The sequence below is a fragment of the Pogona vitticeps genome, chromosome 3, assembly GCF_051106095.1.
Source record: "Pogona vitticeps strain Pit_001003342236 chromosome 3, PviZW2.1, whole genome shotgun sequence".
In the NCBI taxonomy this organism is placed as follows: domain Eukaryota; kingdom Metazoa; phylum Chordata; class Lepidosauria; order Squamata; family Agamidae; genus Pogona; species Pogona vitticeps.
Window position 1 is genome coordinate 5,336,544 of NC_135785.1, and position 26,622 is coordinate 5,363,165.

Consider the following 26,622-nt stretch of genomic DNA (forward strand, 5'->3'; position numbering starts at 1 on the left):
AAATCTGTCACTGCCTCCATATCTTCCCCTTCTACTTGCCAGGAGGTGATGGGACCAGTGGCCATGATCTTAGTTTTTTTGATGTTGAGCTTCAAACCATTTTTTGCACTCTCCTCTTTCACCCTCATTAAGAGGTTCTTTAATTCCTCCTCACTTTCTGACATCAGAGTGGTATCATCTGCATATCGGAGGTTGTTGATATTTCTTCCAGCAATCTTGATTCCCGCTTGGGATTCCTCCAGTCCGGCCTTTCGCATGATGTATTCTGCATATAAATTAATTAAGCAGGGGGACAATGTCTGCTCTAGCTGGGACTAACAGTCAGAGTTAGGTCGTTATGCATGCTTTGCTGAGCTGCAGCTGAGTGATCAGCTATGCAGGCCGTTAGGAGCACGCTTGAGTTAAGAAATGCCGAGTGCTTTGGTGCTCACAGTTGCTAACATGTGTTTTCCTCTGGTATGTTTTGTTGGAATAGGAATGATGGTGCCTGCAGAAGGTGGCAGAGAGAGTTGGCATATCTTGATAGAAATAAAATGACAAGTGCATTCATATCACCGTAATACTGTACAAACATATCTTGGGGCAGAGCTGTGAATGTCAGTAGACATGGCAAGGTTTGGCCTGCCAGAGGAAATACAGTATTGGGATAAGTGATGCTAGTTCAGCCCCCCCCCCTTTAAAAGCCACCTATAAATCCACTGGTCTACATCTCACAACATCAAACCCCATTCACTCAGTAATGCATTATTTGAAGACCTTGTTCCTTTGCCTCTGTGGAGTTTGTCCCTCATCACATTGCCAAGTTTTAGCCTTATGAGAAAGGTATAAAAAGACTGGAAGGACAGATCATGAAGCTGAGGCTCCAATCCTTCGGCCATCTCATGAGAAGAGGAGACTCCCTGGAAAAGACCCTGAGGTTGGGAAAGTGTGAAGGCAAGAGGAGCCAGAGGACAACAGAGGATGAGATGGTTGGACAGTGTCTGCGAAGCAACCAACATGAACCTGACACAACTCCGGGAGGCAGTGGAAGACAGGAGGGCCTGCCGTGCTCTGGTCCATGGGGTCACGAAGAGTCGGACATGACTGAGTGACTAAACAACAACAACATAAAAAAGATCTCTTTTTCTTCACTATTTATACTTGGTTGAAGCACCTGTATGCACCCCACGATCCAGTCAGGTCTCCTTCCCAAACGTTTCTGTCTCTTTTGGTGGAGAAGATGCTGCATCCTTTCCCCTCTTTCTGGACATGTTTATAGCTCTGTAGAATGAGAGGAAATTTTGATCTCCCCGGAATCCATCGCTGGGACCAGGAGCATGCATTTGCATGGGGCATCTGTGAAATTTTTTAATGTTGATCCCGGACACATCATTTTTGCCTGTTTGCTATAGCTGCCTATCCTATGTGTGTGTATATATATATATATAAGTCAAGCTATGGAACTACACTGTTTCTCAGACCGAAGATCTGTCTGGTTAGCTTTTGTTCCAAGAGGGAGCTCCGTGTCATTTTTGACGCCATTCTGTGGCGTTCCAAGATCTAAAAATACTTTTTGCACCTAATTTTAAAATTTTGCCTCCTTGGGTTGAGAAAACAAGGACCTGGAGGGTGGGTTGCTGGTTTAATTCCCCATGGGTCATCAGACACTTGTATCTGCTCATAACGAGAAGAGAAAAGTGAGACCAGCTTAAAAACCGGAGGTGTCTAGACATGTAGTCACTCTTTCTAGTTAAATGTCATGCTGATGCCTCATTAAAGTTTCTCCAAGACTCACAAAATCTGAATATGGATTTTTTTTTTAAAAAAAGGGCGATCGCTGGACAGCACTGTCTGACAGCAGAGTGTTGTTGTTGAGGTACAATGGCCCCATAAAAGTTCGGATTTGGTATTTTGTCTGCATGAAAAAAAATTGTTTGATGACAAAAGAGAACTCTGTATTAACTCACATTGCCTGCAGAGTTGACCTGCCCTTGGTATATTGAGAAGTCAGAATGGAACTTCATATGCCTGTTCCTGACACAGCTCTACCTTTCAACGTGAAAATGACAACTCTGTTTACCACAACCATGTTTACATCCAGATAATGGGCAGCGTTGAGATCAAAAGGCACACTGCTTGCTTTTGGAATGCTATCATTTCTCCCTCGGTCTTTTCTGTGTTACTACGATGTGTCCTTTCTCCCTTGAACACCGAGAAATCACTGTGCAATTTGGTGGGGCTGTTTAGAACAGTGTATATTGTCCCCCGGCTTATTTAATTTATATGCAGAATACATCATGCGGAAAGCTGGACTGGAGGAATCCCAAACTGGAATTAAGATTGCCGGAAGAAATATCAACAACCTCCGATATGCAGATGATACCACTCTGATGGCGGATAGTGAGGAGGAACTAAAGAACCTTGTAATGAGAGTGAAAGAGGAGAGTGCAAAAAACGGTCTGAAACTCAACATCAAAAAAACTAAGATCATGGCCACTGGTCCCATCACCTCCTGGGAAATAGAAGGGGAAGATATGGAGGCAGTGAGAGATTTTACTGATCCCACAGCTATAAATACTCAACTATCCAACAAACTGCACCAGAGCACAGACAGAGTTCTGACTCCTGTCCTCTGAAGATGCCAGCCACAGAGACAGGCAAAACGTTAGGAAGAAAACGTTAAGAACATGGCCAAACAGCCCAGAAAACCCACAGCAACCAGTTAGGAAGTTTTTCCTGACAGTCAACTGAAATCTGGCTTTCTGTAGCTTGAACTCATTGTTGTACGTCCTCCATCAGATGATTGAGAACAGATCTTTCTCTTCCTCTGTAGGACTATCTTTCAAGTATTTGAAGAGTACTCTCCTATGTCCTCTCAGTCTTCTTTTCTCAAGGCTAAACATGCCCAATTCCTCCAGTTTTTCCTCATAGGTTTTGGTTTCCAGACTCCTGATCATCCTTGTTACCCTCTTCCGAACTTGCCAGCATCCTTCTTGCTGGCAAGAATACACAGAGGTGGCAAGAATACACAGAGGAATTATATCAGAAAGTTTTGGATATCCCGGACAACCCAGACAATATAGTTGCTGACCTAGAGCCAGACATCCTGGAGAGTGAGGTCAAGTGGGCCTTAGAAAGCCTGGCTAACAACAAGGCCAGTGGAGGTGATGGCATTCCAGTTGAACTATTTAAAATCCTAAAATATGACAATGTTAAGGTGCTGCACTCAATATGCCAGCAAGTTTGGAAAGCTCAACAGTGGCCAGAGGATTGGAAAAGATCAGTCTACATCCCAATCCCAAAGAAAGGCAGTGCCAAAGAATGCTCCAACTACCATACAATTGCACTCATTTCACACGCTAGCAAGGTTATGTTCAAAATCCTCCAAGGCAGGCTTCAGCAGTAGGTGGACCGAGAACTCCCAGAAGTACAAGCTGGATTTCGATGGGGCAGAGGAACTAGAGACCAAATTGCTAACATGTGCTGGATTATGGAAAAAGCCAGAGAGTTCCAGAAAAACATCTACTTCTGCTTCATTGACTATGCAAAAGCCTTTGACTGTGTGGACCACAACAAACTATGGCAAGTTCTGGAAGAAATCGGAGTGCCTCACCACCTTATGTATCTCCTGAGAAATCTATAGGCGGCACAGGAAACAACAGTAAGAAATGGATATGGAACAACTGATTGGTTCAAAATTGGGAAAGGAGTACGACAAGACTGTATATTGTGCCCCAGGCTTATTTAATTTATATGCACAATACATATGCGGAAGGCTGGACTGGAGGAATCCCAAGCCGGAATTAAGATTGCTGGAAGAAATATCAACAACCTCCGATATGCAGATGATGCCACTCTGATGGTAGAAAGTGAGGAGGAATTAAAGAACCTCTTAATGAGGGTGAAAAAGGAGAGCGCAAAAAATGGTCTGAAGCTCAACATCAAAAAAACTAAGATCATGGCCACTGGTCCCATCACCTCCTGGGAAATAGAAGGGGACGATATGGAGGCAGTGACAAATTTTATTTTCCTGGGCTCAATGATCACTGCAGATGGAGACAGCAGCCACGAAATTAAAAGACGCCTGCTTCTTGGGAGGAAAGCGATGACAAACCTTGACAGCATCTTAAAAAGCAGAGACATTACATTGCCAACAAAAGTCCGAATAATCAAAGCTATGGTTTTTCCTGTAGCAATGTATGGAAGTGAGAGCTGGACCATAAAGAAGGCTGACTGCCGAAGAATTAATGCTTTTGAAATATGGTGCTGGAGGAGACTCTTGAGACTGCAAGGAGAACAAAGCTATCCATTCTGAAGGAAATCCACCCTGAGTGCTCCCTGGAAGGACAGATCCTGAAGCTGAGGCTCCAGTACTTTGGCCATCTCATGAGAAGAGAAGACTCCGTGGAAAAGACCCTGGTGTTGGGAAAGTGTGAGGGCAAGAGGAAAAGGGGACAACAGAGGATGAGATGGCTGGACAGGGTCACCGAAGCGCCCAACATGAATTTGACCCAACTCCGGGAGGCGGTGGTAGACAGGCGGTCCTGGAGTGCTCTGGTCCATGGGGTCATGAAGACTTAACAACTGAAGAACATTTTTGCTGGTATGCAATGGAATTGTCACATCCAGGTTGTCACGGGCTTTTAGTAGAGGTTACAGTGCTATGTTTCAAAGGAAAAGAAATTTCAGTGAAGCTGATTCGGCACGGAGGTGCTCTGAGGGCCCGAACAGATCAAACATAAAACATCCTCAAGATCCAAACAAAGGAACACAGGTTTCTGGATTCCTTCATAGAGCAGGAGGTTGGATTTCATGGCCTTATGGACTCCTTCCAACTTAACTATTCTATGGAGGTCGTGTATAACAAGCTGCCTTATAGAAAGAAATTGACTCATCTTGAAGTGAACGTACCATAACACCACACCACACGACACTCCACCCCAAAATGATCTCTCTTGGATAATATTCATTTCCAGTGTTGGAGAGGAAATTACCAGGAGATGAAATATTGTTCTGAGCTATCCCAGATAGAATTCAGTATAGACACTTGATAATAAGTAAACAGGCCCCATAGCGTAGTGGTTAAAACTGCAGCGCCGCAATCTTGATTGATTCAGGCAGACTGCTCAAGGTTCACTCAGGTTTCCCTCCTTCTAATGTCAGTAAAATTAGTACTCATGGGGGTCAGGCAAAGAGTTCCTTGCATAACTATGTTATAAACTGCTATAGCACTATGGGGGAGGGAGGAATATAAGTCAAAACAACAACAAATAGGGCAAAATCTTTCAATTGGGTAGAGCTGAAGACAACACAGAGCAAATGGAAAAAGGGGCTTATTCATGAGCTGTCGCTGATCACATGGGAACTGGTTTTCCACAGGGAAAACAAGAGATCAGCATTCCCTGGTTGTCTTTCTTCAGTGCAAGAGAGCAAAATGGTGGCACGTCCTTCAGGAAAATATCACAGGACAGCGGGCAGCCTCCTTAGAAACCAGCGCCACAAAGCTGGCTTTTAAGATAAAGAATCATGTTCTAAACGTTCGTTCGTTTAGTCGTTTAGTCGTGTCCGACTCTTCGTGACCCCATGGACCAGAGCACGCCAGGCCCTCCTATCTTCCACTGCCTCCCGGAGTTGGGTCAGATCCATGTTGGTTGCTTCGATGACCCTGTCCAACCATCTCATCCTCTGTCGTCCCCTTCTCCTCTTGCCTTCACATTTTCCCAACATTAAGGTCTTTTCCAGGGAGTCCTCTCTTCTCATGAGATGGCCAAAGTATTGGAGCCTCAGCTTCAGGATCTCTCCTTCCAGTGAGCACTCAGGGTTGATTTCCTTTAGAATTGATAGGTTTGTTCTCCTTGCAGTCCAGGGGATTCTCAAGAGACTCCTCCAGCACCACAATTCAAAGGCATCAATTCTTCAGCGGTCAGCTGTATTCTGCATATAAATTAAATAAGCCTGGGGCACAATATACAGTCTTGTCGTACTCCTTTCCCAATTTTGAACCAATCAGTTGTTCCATATCCATTTCTTACTGTTGTTTCCTGTGCCGCCTATAGATTTCTCAGGAGATACATAAGGTGGTGAGGCACTCCGATTTCTTCCAGAACTTGCCATAGTTTGTTGTGGTCCACACAGTCAAAGGCTTTTGCATAGTCAATGAAGCAGAAGTAGATGTTTTTCTGGAACTCTCTGGCTTTCTCCATAATCCAGCATATGTTAGCAATTTGATCTCTAGTTCCTCTGCCTAACCCTCTTCTTGATGTCTTCTGCTTCTGTGAGGTCCCTACCATTTTTGTCCTTTATCATGTCCATCTTTGCACAAAAGTTTCCTTTAATATCTCCAGTCTGCCTTGGAATCGTATTGAAATCATCCTATCATTTTTGAGATCATATCACATCTTTTCTCACTCTTTTGTTGACTATGAGGGCTGCTCCATTTCTTCTACGGCAGCGGTCCCCAACCTTTTTCGGAATGCGGAATGTTGGGGTGTGTGGGCTCTGTGCACAGTGGGGGGTAGAGATACCCCCGTGCTCACGTGTGGGCATGTCACGCTCACGGATGGGTGTGTTGTGCTTTCAGGGAGGGCTTGTTGTGCATGTGGAGGGGTGTATTGCACTCATGCACATGCCTGCAAGCATGACACACCCACCTGCGTGTTCGACACACCCACCTGCAAGCGCAGCACACCCACCCTGCGAGCATGACACACCCCTCTACAAGCGTAACATGCCCACCGGCAAGCACGACATGTCCTTCGTGCATGTGTGCGGGTGGGGGGCAGCGATCCGTGTCCACGGCCCATTTCAAGGCAGCTCACGGACTGGCACTGGGCTGCAGACCGGGGGTCGGGGATCCCTGGTCTACAGAATTCTTACCCATAATAGTAGATACGATAATCATCTGAATTGAATTTGCCCATTCCTGTCCATTTTAGTTCACTGACGCCCAGGATGTCAATGTTTATTCTTGCCATCTCCTGTTTGACCACCTCCAGCTTCCCAAGGTTCATAGATCTTACATTCCAGGTTCCTATGCAGTAGTTTTCTTTGCAGCCTCAGACTTTCCTTTCACTTCCAGGCACGTCCACGGCTGAGCGTCCATTCGGCTTTGGATCAACCACCTCATTGGCTCTGGAGATACTTGTACTTTTCCTCCACTCTTCCTCAATAGCATGTTGGATGCCTTTCGACATGAGGGTCCCATCTTCCAGCGTCATCTCTTTTAGCCTTTTGTTTCTGATCATGGCGTTTTCTTGGCAAGTATCCTGGAGTGGCTTGCCAGTTCCTGCTCCAGGTGGATCAGAACTTTAGTCAGAACTCTCCACTAGGACCTGTCCGTCTTGGCTGTCCCTGCATGGCCTAGCTCCCAGCTTCTCTGAATTACTCAAGCCCCTTTGCCACGACAAGGCAGGGGCAACATTACTTTCTTCATTTTGATATATCACTTCTGTTAGCCTGAGAGCAAGGACTGAGATGGCTTTTTTTTTTTAAAAAAAGAAGTGAGGTGTGTTGCTCAGTGAATCTTTCCCGCTGTAACAAGGGCTTAAATGCTCACTTTGCACTGAGATACATTAAACGATGTTCCTTGCGAATCAGCTGGCATGCCTGTTGCATGGTTCCTCTCTCCTTTGAGAAGGATTTGCAGAGCACAGTGAGTTTGCATGCTCAGTCTGGCGGAGGTGGCGACCCAAACATAACTGCCTGCAGGAATGGGCTCTGGGGAACCTGGCCCCACGGCCGACCTCCTTGCTAATAGAAGCAATTGGGCGAGCATTCCAAAAGCCGAGTGTCTCTGCTCATTGCTAACATTTCCTTCGATGTGCTCTCCACGTTTTGGCACCGTCGTATTTATGTTCCATTCTCTTCCAGCGTGGGGCTCTTGGCTGCTGCCAGCCTGTTAATTTTAAACTGCCTGGAGCTACAGATCACGATGGGTGGCAGGCCTTTGTGGTTGCAGCCCCAAACAGCTGGAATAAGCGACCTGTTCCATTGAAACAAAACCCCAGTGGCCGTTGGGTTTCTTGAGGAGCCCTTAATCCATTCTCTTAAGACCTGTCAGCACAAGAGAGCCGTTGGTTTAAGCCTCCCTTTGGCCTCTGGCTCTGTGTAATCTGCTCAGGCTCGCTCGTCAGAGTGTCTCAGGATTAGCATCTGGGACCCAGCCAGGCCCAGCACCCAGGGTGTACCCCAGCCAAGCCCATCCCGGGCACCTAGAACGCCTCGCATTTGTGGGGCGTCTCCTCTCTGTTCGGATGTGATTGTTCGGACTGTAAATTGAGACGTTATGTAAGCAGTGTATCTTGGAATGTGGGTTGCTTTTTTGAAATTCCATTCATTAATGGGCTTTTAATTGAAGGAATATGTATTTATGGAAGCAAGATACTTCGAAGGTTAAAGCTGCAGTTGGTTTGTCACTGGATAGCTCGGGCTGCGGCAGATGAAAGGGAAACATGCTCTCTCCCTGCGTGTATGTGTGGAATTGTCCAACTCATCGCATTTTCAAGGGCTGGAAAGAAATTATAATCCAGTATTAACAACAAAGATAAAACACTCAAACTCAGCAGAAAAGCTCTCATGTGGATCAAATAGATAAATAAACTCCGTATTAAAAAGTAATAGTACTATTGGTACATATATGGCTTTGAGTGTTCAGGGTTTTAAAAAATTGTTTGCACCGTAACAAAGGAACGTTTGTATCATACTCGTGTCTTAGCCTTTAAGCTGCCACAAGACTCCCTGTTGTATTCTCTGGTGCAGAATAACACCGTACCTGAGTGGTTCCCAACCTTGGGTCTCCCAGGTGTTCTTGGACTGCAACTCCCAGAAACCCCAGCCAGCACAGCTGGTGTTGAAAGCTTCTGGGAAGTGCAGTCCAAGAACACCTGGATTTTCCATGGTTGGGAACTACTGCTCTCCTCCCTTGGCTTTTAAAAAACTTATTATTTCAGAATCCTTAATACTAATAATTATGTGCTGTCAAGTCAATTTGGTTTACAGAGGCCCTTTCTACGGTTTTCCAGCTAGAGAATACTCAAAAGTGGTTTTATACCATTCCCTTCTTTTGGGGAGTGCCCGTGGGACTACTTGTGCAAATTGCCCAAGGCCACAGAAGCTGGCTTTTCTCCCAGAAGGCACAGTGGAAAATCGAACCTACAACCTCTGGCTCCATAACTAAGCCACTGAGATAGCCAGCCTTACAATAGCTTTATAATCTAGTACAGTGGTTCTTAACCTTGGGTTACTCAGGTGTTTTTGAACTGCAACTCCCAGAAACCCCAGCCAGCACAGGTGGTGGTGAAGGCTTCTGGGAGTTGCAGTCCAAAAACACCTGAGTAACCCAAGGTTAAGAACCACTGATCTAGTATAACGTTGTCACTGAAATTGCTTGTGATGGTCTGAGGCTAAGAGAGAGCCGAAAGATCACAGTAAAGTAAAAAAAAGTGGCAAGATATGAACAATTGGTTTCTTATCACACATACTGTTTCTCAGTCTGTTAAAATATCCTTCAGTCTGAAATCAAGTACAGAGCTTATAAAAGCAACTTGTTTGAATAGATAGAACAACGGTCAGGGGAAACACCGTTGGCTTAAGAAACGTACTCAGAGGGTGATGATTAATGGGTCCTTCTCCAACAGGGAGGAGTTAATAAATGTGGTACCCCAGGGCTCAGTCCTGGGCCCAGTGCTCTTCAACATTTTTATTAATGACCTGGATTTGGGGGATGTAGGGAATGCTAATCAGATTTGCAGTCGACACAAAATGGGTGGAATAATTAATACCCTGGAAGACAGAAATAAAATTCAAAATGATCTGGATAAGCTTGAGCGCTGGGCTGAAAACAATAGAACGGAATTTAACAGGGATAAATGCAAAATTCTACACCTAGGAAAAAGAAACCAAACACACAGTTACAAGATGGGGGACACTGATCAACAAGATCTTGGAATTGTTGATCACAAGCTGAATATGAGCCAACAGTGTACAAAAAAAAAAAAAGACAGCAAATGCTATTTTAGGGTGCATTAACAGAAATCTAGTCTCCAAATCCTGTGAAGTACTAGTTTCCCTCTTATTTGGCACTGGTTAGGCCTCATCTTGAGAACTATGTCGAGTTCTGGACACCACACTTTAAGAAGGATGCTGGCAAGTTCGGAAGAGGGTAACAAGGATGATCAGGAGTCTGGAAACCAAAACCTATGAGGAAAAACTGGAGGAATTGGGCATGTTTAGCCTTGAGAAAAGAAGACTGAAAGGACATAGGAGAGTACTCTTCAAATACTTGAAAGATAGTCCTACAGAGGAAGAGAAAGATCTGTTCTCAATCATCTGATGGAGGACGTACAACAATGAGTTCAAGCTACAGAAAGCCAGATTTCAGTTGACTGTCAGGAAAAACTTCCTAACTGGTTGTTGTGGGTTTTCTGGGCTGTTTGGCCATGTTCTTAACGTTTTCTTCCTAACGTTTTGCCTGTCTCTGTGGCTGGCATCTTCAGAGGACAGGAGTCAGAACTCTGTCTGTGCTCTGGTGCAGTTTGTTGGATAGTTGAGTATTTATAGCTGTGGGATCAGTATTTGTTCTTTTCAAGAGATTGGATGATTATGGTGATCAGCGTATTTTTTGTTGTGGGTTATTGTTGTGATCCCAGGGGACATGGTGGCGCTGCGGGTTAAACCACAGAAGCCTCTGTGCTGCAAGGTTGGAAGACCCGCCGTTGAAAGATCGAATCCACACGATGGAGTGAGCTCCCATCGCTCATCCCAGCTCCTGCCAACCTAGCAGTTCGAAAGCATGTAAATGTGAGTACAGTAGATAAATACTGTAGGTACCACCATGGTGGGAAGGTAATGGCATTCCGTGTCTAGTTGTGGTGGCCGCGTGACCACGGAAACTGTCTACAGACAAAATGCTGGCTCTACGACTTGGAGATGGGGATGAGCACCATGCCCTAGATGAGCACCACAACTGGATTAAATGTCAAAGGGAACCTTTACCCTAAGGTATTGTTGGTATTGTTGTGATAAGTGTGACAAACCCAGACCTACTGGGATCTATCACACAGTTACTAAGCTGCCACCAACCATTCCCTATAATAAGTCACACAGACCAGGGATGGATTTTTAAACAATAAAAGAATAAGGTTTATTTTAAATACAAACAGGGTAAATAAAACAATCAGGTGAATAAAATAAAGTAACGTGGCTTATTCTCACACACACAAGCATACAGTTTGGTTCACCTAGAACCTTTAACTTAAAGCACAGACCCTGAACCCATCAGTTCTGGCTAACCAACAGACCCCTGAACCTTTCAGGCTGGTACTCTGACACACAGTAGTACCCTGTCAGACACCCAGACTCCCACAACAGCTTCTTCTTCCCCAGCTGCTGCTTCGTCCCAACCCAGTGTCTCACAGTCTGTCTCAGCATCTCCCTTCACCACACAGGCATCACATATTTATACAGTACAGCCCCTCCTCCTGATGTCCCGCCTTCCACTCCCCATAGGATGGAACTTTCCCTCCAAACCCATGACAGACAGGTAACATCAGTGCTGTTATGTAACACCTCCCCTCTTTATAAGTTGTTTTGTAGGGGGAAAGCTAAGGTGCTTTTTCCCAAAAAAACAACCTGTATAAAACACACAACACCAATTATACCTACCATATTATACTTACTTACATTCTAAGTTAAACATTTCAAATAGGCATTTAAACATTTACCATATACATTACATCAATTTACCTTTATTAATACAAACCAATTTAAAACCAGGTACATTTTAACTTTTTGTTTTCATTATATACATATAGTCCATGTTCTTTCGCCGTCTTCAGTCTTCAGGTCTTCTTGATAAGGCGTCAGCAACACAGTTCACTGACCCTCTGACCACCTTCACTTCAAAGTCATAGTCCTGTAAGTTCAAAGCCCACCTCATAAGTTTGCTATTGTGGGTTTTCATTGTCTTTAACCATTGCAATGGTGAATGGTCAGTACACAGAACAAAATGTCTTCCCCAGATGTAAGGCTTGGCCTTCTGGATCGCGTAGACTATGGCCAAACACTCCTTCTCCACGGTTGCCAAATGTCTCTCACCTTTTTGAAGTTTCCTACTCAGGTAGGACACTGGATGCTGGTCACCATTCTCATCCTCCTGGCACAGAACTGCTCCTACCCCGCTGTTAGACGCGTCGGTGTAGATGATGAACTCCCGGTCGAAGTCTGGAGCACGCAGGACAGGATAGTTGATTAACGCCTCCTTCAACCTCTGGAACGCCTCCTCACAGTCGCTGGTCCACGGGATGCGGTCATCAGCCGTCTTCCTCGTCAGATCGGTCAGCGGAGCCGCAATCTCGCTAAACCTCGGGATGAACTTTCTGTAGTAGCCCACCAACCCAAGAAATGATTTGACCTTTTTCTTGGTGTTGGGTCTAGGCCAATCACGAACAGCTTCTATTTTGGCCTCCAGGGGTTTTATCATTCCTCCCCCTACCATGTGACCCAAGTATTTTATTTCTGGGCTACCCAGCTGACACTTGCTGGCCTTTACTGTTAGCCCTGCTGCACTTAACCTCTGCAGCACTAACTCCAGGTGTATCAGGTGATCTTCCCAGGTATTACTGAAGATCCCTATGTCGTCAATGTAGGCCACTGTAAAGTCACTGAGCCCTGCCAAGGTCTGGTCCATCAGCCTTTGGAATGTGGCTGGTGCATTTCTGAGACCAAAGCTCAGGACTCGAAACTCATAGAGACCAAAAGGGCTGCAAAAGGCAGTTTTTTCTTGATCCCTGGGATCAATTCTTAATTGCCAATATCCCTTTACCAGGTCCAATGATGAGATGAACCGACAACCCCCTATGGTTTCAATCAGGTTGTCTAGCCTGGGCATTGGGTAGGCATCAGGAGTGGTTACACGGTTTAATTTCCTGTAATCAACACAAAACCTAATGCTCCCATCAGGCTTGTCCACAAGGACTATCGGAGAGGACCAAGGACTAGAAGAGGGGACGATTATGTTCTCCCTCAGCATTTCGTCCAGCTCCTTCCGCACCTTGTCCCTATAGGGTCCCGTTACTCGGTATGGGGATACTGCCTGCGGGGGTGCATCCCCTGTGTGGATCCGATGCATCACTCCCTTCACTATCCCCGGCTTGTTGGAAAACACCTGTTGATATTTACTAAGCAGCATTTTTAGTTCTTGCTGCTGGTCTTGGGTGAGTGCAGGACTGATCTTTACCTCCTCTGGGTTGTATTTTACTTCCCCTCTACCCTCCCAGAAGGGTAATTCCGCTTCCTCACACTCAGCTGCTTTTATCGCGAATAAAACCCTCTGTTCCCCTCTGTAGTAGGGTTTTAGGGCATTCACATGAACCACCCTCCTTGCTTGGTTCTCCTCCTGCTCTATTAGGTAGTTCAGGTCTGACATCTTGGAAATGACCCTATATGGTCCTGCCCATTTGAGCTGCAGTTTATTCTCTCTGCAGGGCCTAAGCCAAAGCACTTCCTCCCCCGGGTCAAAGCGCCTCTCTCTAGCTTTGTGGTCATACCATGTTTTCTGTCTGACCTTCTGAGCTTGCAGGTTTTCTGCTGCCAGCTCTAGATTTCTCCTTAGGTCATTCATCAAGGTGTCTATGTATGTCACAACGTCTTGTGGGTCATCCTGGGTGATCTGCTCCCAATTTTGTTTGATCAAATCAAGGGGCCCTTTCACCCATCTCCCAAATAGAAGTTCAAATGGACTAAACCCGGTACTGGCTTGTGGCACTGATCGATAAGCAAACAAAAGGGATTGCAGCTTCTGGTCCCAATTGTTTGGATTCTCTGCCAAGTAAGCCCTAATCATGCGCATTAGAGTCCCATTGAACTTCTCAGTTAACCCATTGCTTTCAGGATGATAAGCAGTGGTTTCCTTGTGCTTAATTCCACAGATCTGCCATAAGCGTTTCATGAGCTTTGATGTGAACGATGCGCCCAAATCTGTGATTATCTCTGAGGCAAATCCCATCCTGGACATATACCCCACCAAAGCATCGGCCACTGTGTTAGTTTCAATGTTAGTCAAGGGTATGGCTTCAGGATACCTTGTGGCATGGTCCACAATTGTTAGAATGAACCTGTTCCCCCTCTTTGTGGCCTTGGGCAAAGGTCCCACAATATCCACCCCTATGCATTTAAACGGAGTGTCAATCACAGGCAAAGGGCACAACTTTGCTTTGGTCCTATCGCGGTTATTCCCCTGCCTTTGACACACATCACATTGTTTACAGAACTCCCTGATCTGCTTCCCTATGTCAGGCCAGTAGAAATTCTGTGTGATTCTCTGCTGTGTTTTGTTCACTCCTAAGTGTGCAGCAAACATGTCAGAGTGCCCCCTTTGTAAGATCATGGGGCGATACTTTTCAGGTACCACCAGCTGACTTCTGATCCCATCTCCCCCTTTTGAGATATTCCTCAGGGTTTCTCTATATAAAATCCCCTTTTTCTCCAGAAATCTCACTGGGGTCTCAGGTGTTAGCTGGGCGTCAGTCACCTGTTCAAAACACTTTTGGAGAGTGGCGTCTGCCTTTTGCTCCTGTCCAAATCTGCTGTCTGTGGTTAAGGTTTCCACCACAGCTTCTGAACTTCCCCCACCTGCTTCCGTCTCTGGCTCATCATTACCCCCCTGAACTGTCCCTGTGGTGGCTTGTGAGCGTGTAATCACTAGCACCCGTTTCACATGTTCAGCCAGGTCATTTCCCACGAGCACGGCTGCTGGCAGAGTCGATGAAATCGCTATCCGCCAATCTCCCCTCCAGCCTTGAAAGTTGACAGGTACCTCTGCTACTGGCAGAGAGATTATCTGCCCCTCAATCCCTGCCACCTTCATGCTCTCATTTGGGATTATAAACTCCCTAGGAATAATATCTGGATGGCACAGGGTTACCTGGGAACAAGTGTCCCGCAGCCCCCTATACTGACGGTCAAGTATTCCTACGTCCACCCCGGCTGTCTCAAACAACTGAGAATCTGTTTTTATCAGCAAGCAGCGCTTTACCTCCACAAGAGGACCATTTTCCTCAGCCTGATCAGCATAGGTAGCTGTTCCAGACTGAGTAGCCATGGCAACAGGCTCCCTCTGTGACACTGAGCCTTGCTCTTTCTGGACACAGAACACAGCTTTTGGCTTGGTCCCACTAGAATTCTGAGGCACCATCCCTTTTAGCTGCTTCAATTTCTCACACTCTGAGATCAGATGACCCTTTCCCTGACAGAAATAGCATTTTCTAGTGTATTTGGATTCTCTCTCCTCTTGTTTCGGTTTTCCCTCCAAATTCTGAGGGCTTGGTTTCATGCCTGAGGGCTTCCCTTCACCATGGGCCCCTCCCCCTTGCTGGCTTTTCCCTGGTCCCTGAGAGTACTTGCTGTAGGTTTCTTTGGGTTTACCTACAGATTTCCCCTCACCCAAGGGCTTTCTTATTTGGGAGATAAAATCCGCGATCTCTGCGGCTGCTGCCACAGATTTCGGTTTCCTTTCCCTCACCTGGAATTTCAATTCCCCATGCAGGACTGAATAGAACTGTTCCAGGGCTATCAAGTCTTTAAGCTGTTCATAGGTCTCTGTTCCCTCCTGCGACAGCCATTTCTCAAGCAGCCTCACCAATTGGGCCCCCACTTGGGTAAAAGTCTGTTCTGGCTTCTTGGTGAGGGACCTGAACCTTTGTCTCAGCTGCTCTGCATTTATCCCATGTCTTGCGAACACCAGTTTTTTAAACTCTGCAAAATCTTTCATCCGTTCCTCAGGCATCTCGGCATAAACCTCAGCCAGGCTACCACTGATTAAAGAACGCATGATGGTCATCTTCTCAGTTTCCCTCACTGAGAAGTCCACAAACGCTCTTTCCACTAAGGAAAAGAACACCTCAGGACAATCTCCCTTGTGGTACACAGGGAATTTCTTCAGGTCAGCCTTAGACAGTTGGCCTCCCTCAGAATCCCTATTATTATTATTGTTCTGGTTCATCATTTCCAGTTTTCTTAATTCAAACGCCATTCTTTCTTTCTCCAGAGCAATTCTCTCTCTCTCCCTCTCCATTTCCATTCTTTCTCTCTCTCTCTCTAATTCAAATTGCCGCTGTTTCTCTCTTTCCCTTTCCTCCATTTCCCTCACCCTCAGTTCATGCTGTTGGGCTAGGAGTAATTTTCTGAGTTCTGGGTCCTGCTCTCCTGTGCTGTCACCTTGCACTGAGCCAAATTCATCCTCAGAACCTTGGTCAATCTGGGGGTCTTTCACTTCACCCATGTCTGTTACTTGACTTCGAGTCAAGGGCATAATCCCCCCTCAGAACAGGCTGCTTTAAAAAGTCAAGCCTCAAAATAAAACGACCACTTTTTTCCTTCTTGCCTCAGAACCAGCTCTCCTAGAGATTGCTGCTGTTCTTCAGCACTAAATTTGCAACAGTATCGAGTCAGAGCCTACCCCCCTCTGCTGGGCCTCTCAGCTGGCAAGCTAGCTCACTGTTGCTACGCAGTTTTGCCTCAGCGTTTTCCCGCCAAAATCAGGCTGCCTCAGAGCACCTTAATCTAAGTCTCCCCAGTTGGCACGTTCTTCTACTAGTGCACCTCCCCGTGAGGTACACCTAGAAGATTACCTACGCGCCTCAGACTGTCCCTGACTAGACCCCCCTTGCTCTGGGCACACTTGCCAAGGCTTTGCTGGACCGCTGGACAACTGGACCAGTCGTATCCCACCGCTGCCACCAATCAATGTGACAAACCCAGACCTACTGGGATCTATCACACAGTTACTAAGCTGCCACCAACCATTCCCTATAATAAGTCACACAGACCAGGGATGGATTTTTAAACAATAAAAGAATAAGGTTTATTTTAAATACAAACAGGGTAAATAAAACAATCAGGTGAATAAAATAAAGTAACGTGGCTTATTCTCACACACACAAGCATACAGTTTGGTTCACCTAGAACCTTTAACTTAAAGCACAGACCCTGAACCCATCAGTTCTGGCTAACCAACAGACCCCTGAACCTTTCAGGCTGGTACTCTGACACACAGTAGTACCCTGTCAGACACCCAGACTCCCACAACAGCTTCTTCTTCCCCAGCTGCTGCTTCGTCCCAACCCAGTGTCTCACAGTCTGTCTCAGCATCTCCCTTCACCACACAGGCATCACATATTTATACAGTACAGCCCCTCCTCCTGATGTCCCGCCTTCCACTCCCCATAGGATGGAACTTTCCCTCCAAACCCATGACAGACAGGTAACATCAGTGCTGTTATGTAACAATAAGGAGGAGAGATAATCTGTCACAGTGATTGATGGGTGTCAGTTAGTTGATCTTTTATGTGCAGTGATCACCGGTCCTTGTGGCTGGGTAGAGTTCATTGACCTTTTGCAGGCTGTATTTCTCAGTGCTGGGAGCCAGGCTTTGTTCAGTTTTAGACTTTCTTTTTTATTGTTGAAACTCTGCTGGTGTTTGTTGATTTTAATAGCTTCCCTTTGCAGGCTAACATAATGATTGCTAGTGTTGTCCAGTACTTCAGTATTTTGAAATAGAATTTCACGGCCAGCTTGTTTTAGGGCATGTTCAGCTACTGCCCATTTTTCTGGTTGTTTTAGTCTGCGGTGTCTCTCATGCTCATTCTGGTGTGGATGCTGTGTTTTGCGGTTCCAATATATACCTGTCCACAACTGCAAGGTATCCAGTATACTCCAGTAAGGGGGTCCCTTCTGTCCTTTGCTGACCGTAACATTTGTTGTATTTTTGTGGTGGGTCTGAATACTGTTTTTAGGTTGTGTTTTTTCAAAAGTTTCCCTACGCAGTCCGTGACCCCTTTGATGTATGGCAGAAATACTGTATTTGTGGGTGGTTGTTTTTTTCTCTTCAATTTGGTGTTGTTTTCTTGGTTTGATGACTCTTGTGAATTCATTATTGAAATATCCATTTGCCCGTAGGGCCCAGTTCAGATGGTTGAGTTCGGTGCTGAGAAATTGAGCTTTCCCATTCTGATTTGCATGGTCTGCCAGTGTTTTGATTATGCCTCTTTTTTGTCGTGAGTGGTGGTTGGAGTTTTTGTGTAGGTACCGGTCTGTGTGGGTGGGTTTTCTGTAGACCTTGTGTCCCAATAGGAGGTCACGTTTGCATATGACCATGATGTCTAAGAAAGGGAGTTGGCCCTCTATTTCTTTTTCCATGGTGAATTGTATATTTGGGTGGATGTTACTGAGATAGTTTAGAAATTCTTCCAGTTTTTCTTCACCGTGTTTCCAAATTGCGAAGGTGTCATCCATGTATTGGAACCAGACTCTGGGTACGAAGGGTGCCGAAGCCAGGGCCTGTTTTTCGAAATGTTCCGTGTAGAATTTTGCTATAACCGGGCTGGGGGGGGTGCTCCCCATGGCCACTCCATCTGTCTGTTCATAGAACTCATTATCCCACTGAAAATAGCTGGTCGTTAGGCAATGTTGGAAAAGGGCCTCGATGTCTTCTTGAAAGATCTGCTGGATGAGTGTCAGGGTGTCCTTTATAGGTACCTTCGTGAACAGGGATACTACATCAAAGCTGATCAGTCTGTCCCCGGGGTTCAATTTTAGGATGCTGATCTTGTTTATGAAATGTCCTGAGTCTTTGATGTAGGATGAGGTTTGTCCAATGTAGGTCTGTAGGAGAGTGGCTCGGTATTTTGCTAATTGATATGTCAGGGAGCCGATGGCACTTACAATGGGCCTGAGTGGGATTGAGTCCTTGTGGATTTGGGGGAGTCCATATAGTCTTGGTGGGAGAGCTTCTGTCTTGCAGATTCATTGACGGACTTTAGGGTGCAGAGAGGAACTCCTGATCAGCATGTTTGTTTGTTTTGTGGTTTTGTTGGTTGAGTCCTGTTTCAGTTGGATGAGGAGCGAAACGTGTCGATCTAATAAGAAAGAATTCCAGTTGCCATGAGTCAGCGTCCAGATATACTGTAATCAAGGGCGAGAAGAGAAAACAGGGGAAACGAGTTTGCTCTGAGAGGAAGGGAGAAAAGAACATCAACAATTGGGTCTCCGTCAGCCCCTTGCCAGGGATGACAACTTGGCTGATAGTGGAATGGTCTCCTCATTGCCATTCTCTGGGATTTAAGAGGACCTAAACTGGAAGAAGCCACAAGTCCATCTAGTTCAGGGGTCTCAAACTGTGGCCCTCCAGATGTTCTTGTACTTCAACTCCCAGAAATCCTGGCCAGCAGAGGTGGTGCTGAAGGCTTCTGGGAGCTGTAGTCCAAGAACATCTGGAGGGCCACAGTTTGAGACCCCTGATCTAGTTGAACATCACGCTGCCCCTGGTGGCCAAGCAGATGTCTCCAAGGTGTTCTGTAAACAAGACAAAGAGAGTATTTGCGGTGTCTTGCTGTTGATCTCCAGCAGCAGCTATTCAGCAGCAAATTGCCTCTGCATAAGAAGAATTAATCATTTGCAAGGCATCAGTAGAGCTTTCTGCATACAGGTACTTGTCTCTTTTAGTCAGATGTTGCTTCTGAAGGACTCTAGGATGCTGAACCTGCCAGGAGAATAATCTCAGAAGACAAACAGTAGCACCCTCCATCCTTTGATGGGGGCTTTTCTGGTGGTTCTCAGTGCTGCTGCCTTGCTTTTCCCACCCTCCTGCCTTTTCTTTTTATTTTGGCTTTGTCTAGCATCTAAGTTTTCCTTTTTATTCTACCCCTTTCTGATAGGAAAGAATGCATCTTCACCATCGATCCTTCCACAGCCAAGGACCTCGATGACGCCTTGTCTTGCAAGCAGCTTCCGGATGGTATGGTTTGTTTTCAGTGTTTTCGCTTAAGGGTCCGTGTGGCTGTTCCTTAGAGCAGCTGCCATGCTATCTTCCATTGTGGAATCCTCAAGGAAAGTAGGGTTTCAAGCGGAAGGCTAAGCAGGTGTGTGGAAGATGTTTTGTCTGGTCTCCAGCATCTCCAATTAGCATGATTAAGGTAGCAAGACTGGTGAGGGCGGTGGAGGATCTTGCCCCACAAGTATTGTTGGATCACAATTCCCATAGGGCTTTATCAAGGCTTGGTGGCTCTGAGGTCCGTGGGAACTGTAAATCCACTCTTGAGTTTTTGTCCAAACATTACAGACACTATCCAAAGTGCTGAGACGTACCTCCAAAATAGCTGCAGCACCTCAGGCATCTCTTACGTTCACAGTAAATACTGGGATGGATTCACTGCTCCCCTGACATCGGAACCAGCAGCCTTGTCTGCCCATTTCCAGTGGCTGTTCTGCCTAAAAGCTGGTGGAACTTGTGGTCCAGAGACAGCAGGCACTCCGCACATTCCCGGACTCTAGACCGGGTTGGCAAATGAGCTGATTCACTGCAATTATGATTTTTCAAAGAGGTAACTGTGTGTCTGTGTCTGTTTCAGCAGGTTTACCAAAACAGGCAGACCAAAGGCAGAGCCTTTATGACTAACAAGTTTATTTCAATGTGAGCTTTCATTTAATTACGATCCATCTTTAGCGACTCACTACAGAGGGGGTTCATATGTACATGTATATCTTCATGGCCTCCCCTATTATTAACTTATTTCCTTAGAACTACATGGCATCACTTTGTGAATGGCAGCGAGCCTAAAAGTGTATTCTGTAGACTGCTGTCCTTGGTGTTGCCAACATTTGGGCTACCCCTTGCTATGCAAAGTTTGACTTCCTTTTTCTTGTTGGGAATGCAGGCACAATATTGTGCATTAATACCAGGCCATTTCCTGGCATTTTGAAATGCGGATACAGAACCATGACATTCTGCATTAATAAGCCCATTATTAGAAACTCCTGTACTGCAGAGAGTTCTGGACCCTTTGTGCACAGCAGGAGAGAAAGCTGAACACGTTCCATTTGCGATGTCTCTGATGCATCTTTGGCATCACCTGGCAGGACAGAGTTCCAAATAGAGTAGTCCTAGATCGAGCTGGAATTTTTAACATGTACACATTACTGAAACAGCGACGTCTACGTTGGCTTGGGCATGTTGTGAGAATGGCTGATGATCGGATTCCAAAAGATCTCCTGGATGGAGAATGAGTGCAGGGAAATTGCCCCAGAGGGAGACCACAGCTGTGATACAAGGACATTTGCAAGCAGGATCTGAAGGCCTTAGGAATGGACCTCCATAGATGGGAGACCTTGACATCTGAGCGTTCAGCCTGGAGGCAGGCATTGAAGCAGGCCTCTTCCAATTTGAAGAGACCCTTGTCCAGCAGGCCGAGGCAAAAAGGCAGTCCCGAAAGCAGCCAAATCAGGGAGCTGGACAGGGGACAGACTGGATTTGTCTTCAGTGTGGAAGGGATGGTCACTCTCAAATCGGCCTCCTCAACCACATTAGACACTGTTCCAAATCCTCCATACAGAGCATGTTACCATCGTCTCTCGAGACTGAAGGATGCCAACATGCCTACAGTTCAGAGACTTGCTGCAAAGGGCGTTCATACATGTAAGCTTTCATGGTCTTCCCTGTTATTCAACTATCTTCTTAGAACCACACAAAGGGTTGGAATTCAGTGGGGAGCCAACTGCTTGGCATCCAAAGGGTTCCAGATTCAGTCCTGCTAATCTCTAAATAGGACTGGAAAAGACTTCTGCCAGAGACCACCTCCAGGTAGGGGAGACTACGGGGAGCTTGATTGACCAATGTATCTGAATTCCAAGTAGCTGTTAGTAGAGTCTCAGCAAAGTGATAAATCTCTTTTCATCCTTGGCCTCAGTCCCTTTCCAGGGATTGGAGCTTCTTGAGGCAATTTTTGGTAATAGACTAAAACGGGGACCTATTATTTCCTCTGCATTGTTATGAATCCTTATTGAAGGCATATCACCTTTATTTTTGTAAAAATGACAAGGGCTGCAAAGCAGATGAGAGGATAGCTTCCTCTGTTCTCTGTCTCTCTCCCATGTTAATGGAAGAGTTGAAGCAGCAGAACTGCCTGGATCAGGCCTTTCTATTCCTCCCACGTGGCAGATCTTTGGCACAGCAGTCAAGCCATGCATAAGACAGGATATGCATCGCTTGATTCCAGATTTATTGTCATGTCTTCTAATAGCAAGCCGGAGTGTTTGTGTCTCTTATTTTTTGGTTTGGAAGGGGAAATGGATGATCCAGAAATAGGGTAGTGCCTGCGTCACATTCAGGGGACTCCCTGTTGTGAAAGATCACTCTGCAAGAATGAAAATAGAGCTTTCGGCTTTTTATTAAGCAATGTGCATTCCGAGAATAACTTTATGCTGAATTTTTTTTAGTCTACACTAAATGTTGTCTATCTAAATGGAATAATGTAAATCAAAAGAAAAAAAGGGGGTTGTTTTTCCAAAATAGCAAAGCGACAACAACAGCAGCAACTGAAACAATAAAAATAAATAATATAACATAGAGTCATAGATGCCTAGAATAGTGGAGTTGGAAGGGGCCACTAAGGCTGTCCAGGCCAACTGCCCTGCTTGAGGCAGGAAAGCCAAATCAAACCCGATCTGCCAGGAGGTGGTCCCACTTTCTCTTGAAGGCTTCCAGCGTTGGAGCACTCCACACCTCATGGGGTCCATAACATGGCAGAGGAGCTAAACGTTTGTCTGTGCTGAATGTGGAAAGCACAGTTGAGAGAATAGCTGACAGAGAGGTAGTCGGAGGTGACGGAGAACACATTGGGTCTGCACCAAGATCGTAACAGCTTTGCACAGAGGCGGAATGGTTGGAGTTATCGAATGCAAGCCGGGAAGTCAGAGCCTCTCCTCTCTACCCCATACATGATTTTCTTTTTTCAGGAAAAAGAAAGAAAAATGGTATTCGTGAAGGCTTTCACGGTTGGGATCTAATGGTTGTTGTGGGTTTTTCGGGCTCTTTGGCCATGCTCTGAAGGTTGTTCTTCCTAACGTGTTCGCCAGTCTCTGTGAAGGACAGTAGTCCTCAGAGCACAGAGTGCTCCTCCTGTCCTCTGAAGACGCCGGCCACAGGGACTGGTGAAACGTTAGGAAGAACAACCTTCAGAACACGGCCAAAGAGCCTGAAAAACCCACAACAACCAAAAGAAAAATGGCCTTCCCCTGTTGTACCTTCTTGTATGTTCATTGCTTGTACATTCCAGTGCCCAACCTTGGGTGCCCAGAGGTTCCCAAATCAAAACGCCAAGAAGCGTTCACCACTAATTGCACTGGCCAAGAATTCTGAGAGTTGTAGTCCAAGAACGTCTGGGGACCCACGGTTGAGGACCACTGGTTTCAATTCTACCACCCCATCCCAGAATTGTTGGTCCATTCTGAACATAAGCCATCTAGCACAATATAGAATGCCAGGGCTACTCGTGAGATCTTCTTTCTTCCCTCAACCAACCCACCATTGCTTGGGGTCCCCCCCCCCAAAAAAGAACAAAACAATGAGATAGGAACATGTGATTGTGTCTATTATTCAGCAGTGCTCAAGGCATTTCAGAACAGAATGAATAATGGGATCGTACTGCTTTTGCAACTTTATTTATTTAAGACAATTTTTACCCCACCTTTATCCTTTAAAAGGAATCAAGGTGGCCGACATCTTTGGAGGACAATATTTAAAGCGAAAGACAATGAGGATTTTAAAAAGGCAGCTTATATCGTTAAAAGACAATATTAAAGCTAAAAAAAAAGGGTAGAAATATTAAGGAACCAAAAAAACACACAACTAATCTGAGAAATGGTAAAGAAAACCACCAAGCAATACTAAAAACAAAGTGAAAGCAGTAATGCATAACAATCCATCTAAAAATCGCAAATTATAGGTGATGATATTGATTGTTTCTCTCTTATCCCAAAGATGGAGTCAGCTACTCTTAGTGATCGCATTTTGTGTACTTGAATGTCGATATAAACGCACACACTTTTAAATAGATTTTGAGTATTCTCATAGAATTTCAAATATTGGTAGATTGCTACATGTCTGGTTTCAGATGCAATTTTTCTCTGGCATCCCATTGTTAATATGAAGTATACCTACCGTATTTTTCACTCAATAAGACGCACCTGACCTTAAGACCCACCTAATTTTTAGAGGAGGAAAACAGGAAAAAAATATTCTGAACTAAATAGTGTAATAAAATATTTATTAAAATAACAAGGGGAGCACCTTTTCACCCAAGCACAGTTTAACCCCAAACAAGCAGCTTTTAAAGCAAAACTAGCAGCTTTTAAAGCAAGTATGCACATTTCTACACAAGCGGGTTTCAACTCAAACGGAGCACCTTTTCACCCAAGCATGATTTAACCCCAAACAAGGTAGCTGCGACCCTACCTTGATGTGAGGGCGCTCACTACCTTGGTACATGCGCTCGTAATCTCGAGATTAGACCACTGTAATGCGCTCTACGTGGGGCTACCTTTGGGGCTGCTGTGGAGACTACAGGTGGTGCAGAATGCGGCGGCCAGATTAATCAGCGGTGTGAAAAAATACCAACATATTTCCCCCACTCTGGCCGCATTGCATTGGCTGCCCATCCGTTTCCGCATCGACTTCAAAGTGTTGATGCTCACGTATAAAGCCCTAAACGGTTTAGGGCCTCGATACTTGGCGGAACGCCTACTCCCACCAAGATCTACCCATGTCACTCGTGCGAGCCAGGAGGTGAGGCTGAGGAGCCTAACGCCGAGGGAGGCCCAGAGGGAAAAGACAAGAAACCGGGCCTTCTCGGCGGTGGCTCCTCGCCTCTGGAACAACTTACCTCCTGTGATTCGCGGGTCTCCCTTGCTGGGTATCTTCAAGAAGCAATTGAAGACATGGTTGTTCCGGCAGGCCTTTCCATCATACACCTCTTGACCCCCCTCTTTTTTTGTTTTTGTTTTTTGCTTTGTGTATTATATGATTTAACGTAGTGTTTTCTTTTTTAGAATTGTCTATTTTCGTTGTCTTATATTATTTTTATGGTTGTTAGCCACCTAGAGTGGTCCTTTCGGACCAGATAGGCGGGGTATAAATCAAATAAATAAATAAATAAATAAATAAAATTTACATTTTAAAATGACAATACCAGGCAGTCCCAGGTCTCTCTCCCAGCTCTCTAACCGCTTGGACGAGCGAGGAAGCAGACAGACAGCCTCTTCGCTAACTGAAAGTTTGAATTTCCTGCTTTCCCTGCCTTCCTCACACGTTAGGTATGCTAATGTCTGTGCACTGGAGGATTGTGGGAGGAACACCCGGCCTCTGATGGGGGTCCCGCGGGTTACCCCAAAACACTGAGGAGCTCTCTTGGCCTCTGGCGAGACTGGGGCTGTGCAGCCCTGTTCTGGGTGGGAAGTGCAGCCGGGGATCACCATACCTTGGAGGGCAGGGCACAGAAGGGGGCAGGAGGTGCAGGGGCCAGTCCAACTCATACTTACCTGGCAGGGGAGATACCATGATCATGAAAGTGGTTTTCCCAGGGTGAGGCTCATCCATTGCACTTTGGATGTGCTGATCCCTGTGATTTCCCCAAATGTGGGGAAATCAACTGCATAATTTGTGGTATTGGAGGACTGTGTTTGTGTTTCCCCCTGGTCTTTCTAGAATCACTCTTTCCCCTTCAGTCCATGGCTGTTTTCACTGCCCTCTGCCATTTAAATTTGCTGCCGTTGGCCCTGCTGACTTTCCAGGTGGGCTTCAGGAGGCAGATCCTGGAAAGCCAGCAGTGCAGATGGCAGAGTGGTGAGGCCTAATGCAGCTGCCACGGCGAGCAGCGTCTGGTGCCGGTTCAGAGGCCTCCCAGCACGTTGGTGGGAGGCTTCTGGGTGGTGGTGGCTGAACCCCTTTTTACAGTATTCACTCCATAAGACGCACGTACTTCCCCGCCCCACTTTTTTGGGGGAAAAACTGTGTCATATGGAGTGAAAAAATACGGTATTTATTTCTATGCATTCTTCTCCCTGACAGAGGAAGCAATATTTGCCAAAACATGGTGAGCCCTACTGAACAGTAAACACAGACCCTTATAAAAATAATATTCTGTCTTTGGATTCGTTCCATGTCTTCCGTGCCTTCTCTCCTCCCTCCCCTATTTTTTCTGTTGAAAAAATAAGATCTGCAGATACCTTCCTCATAATGTACAGTTTGTTCGTTTTTTATTCTTGGTCCGTCTGGCTCAGCCATTCTCAGTGGGTGGGGGGCATGTGGCCTCCTGGGGGGCTCTGGCACATTTAAAGAAGGCTACAGAATGATCACTACAGGTGGTGACAGTAGCCATGAAATTAAAAGATTCTTCTTGGGAGAAGATTCCTTCTTGGGAGGAAAGCGATGACAAACCTAGACAGCATGTTAAAAGCAGAGACTGAGGCTGAAGCTGAGGCTCAAATATGACTTACGAACGGCTCGACATACGAACATTTCGACTTACGAACCACTCTCATAGGAATATATGGACTCGACTTACGAACTTAGATTCGAGTTACGAACTCTTTCCCCCCCCTTTTTTAAAAGCTAAGTCATCTTAGGTTAAAAGGGAAAAAAAGGAAAAAATATCCCCCTCTAGTGGCAGAAGGCGGAATAGCAGCTTCCCATTAGTTTCTATGGACGAAAAGAGCAGATACGGATTAAATGGTTTTCAATGCATTCCTATGGGAAATGCAGATTCGACTTAAGAATTTTTCAACCTGAGAACTGCCTTCCAATACGGATTAAGTTCG

The 26,622-nt window shown here is 45.7% G+C and overlaps 1 protein-coding gene and 1 non-coding gene across 2 annotated transcripts in view; both read left to right on the top strand.

The window, feature by feature from the left end:
- The window catches only part of DIS3L2 (DIS3 like 3'-5' exoribonuclease 2), a 293,641-nt gene that overhangs the window by 151,160 nt on the left and 115,859 nt on the right, over nt 1–26,622 (top strand). Inside the window, exon 11 of the mRNA XM_020813964.3 lies at nt 19,689–19,768. Coding sequence (XP_020669623.3) covers nt 19,689–19,768 — 80 coding nt within the window. The remainder of the gene's footprint in view (nt 1–19,688; nt 19,769–26,622) is intronic.
- Nucleotides 25,337–25,500, top strand: LOC140706286 (U1 spliceosomal RNA). The gene has a single exon (XR_012085926.1). It is a non-coding gene; the product is annotated as a U1 spliceosomal RNA (small nuclear RNA).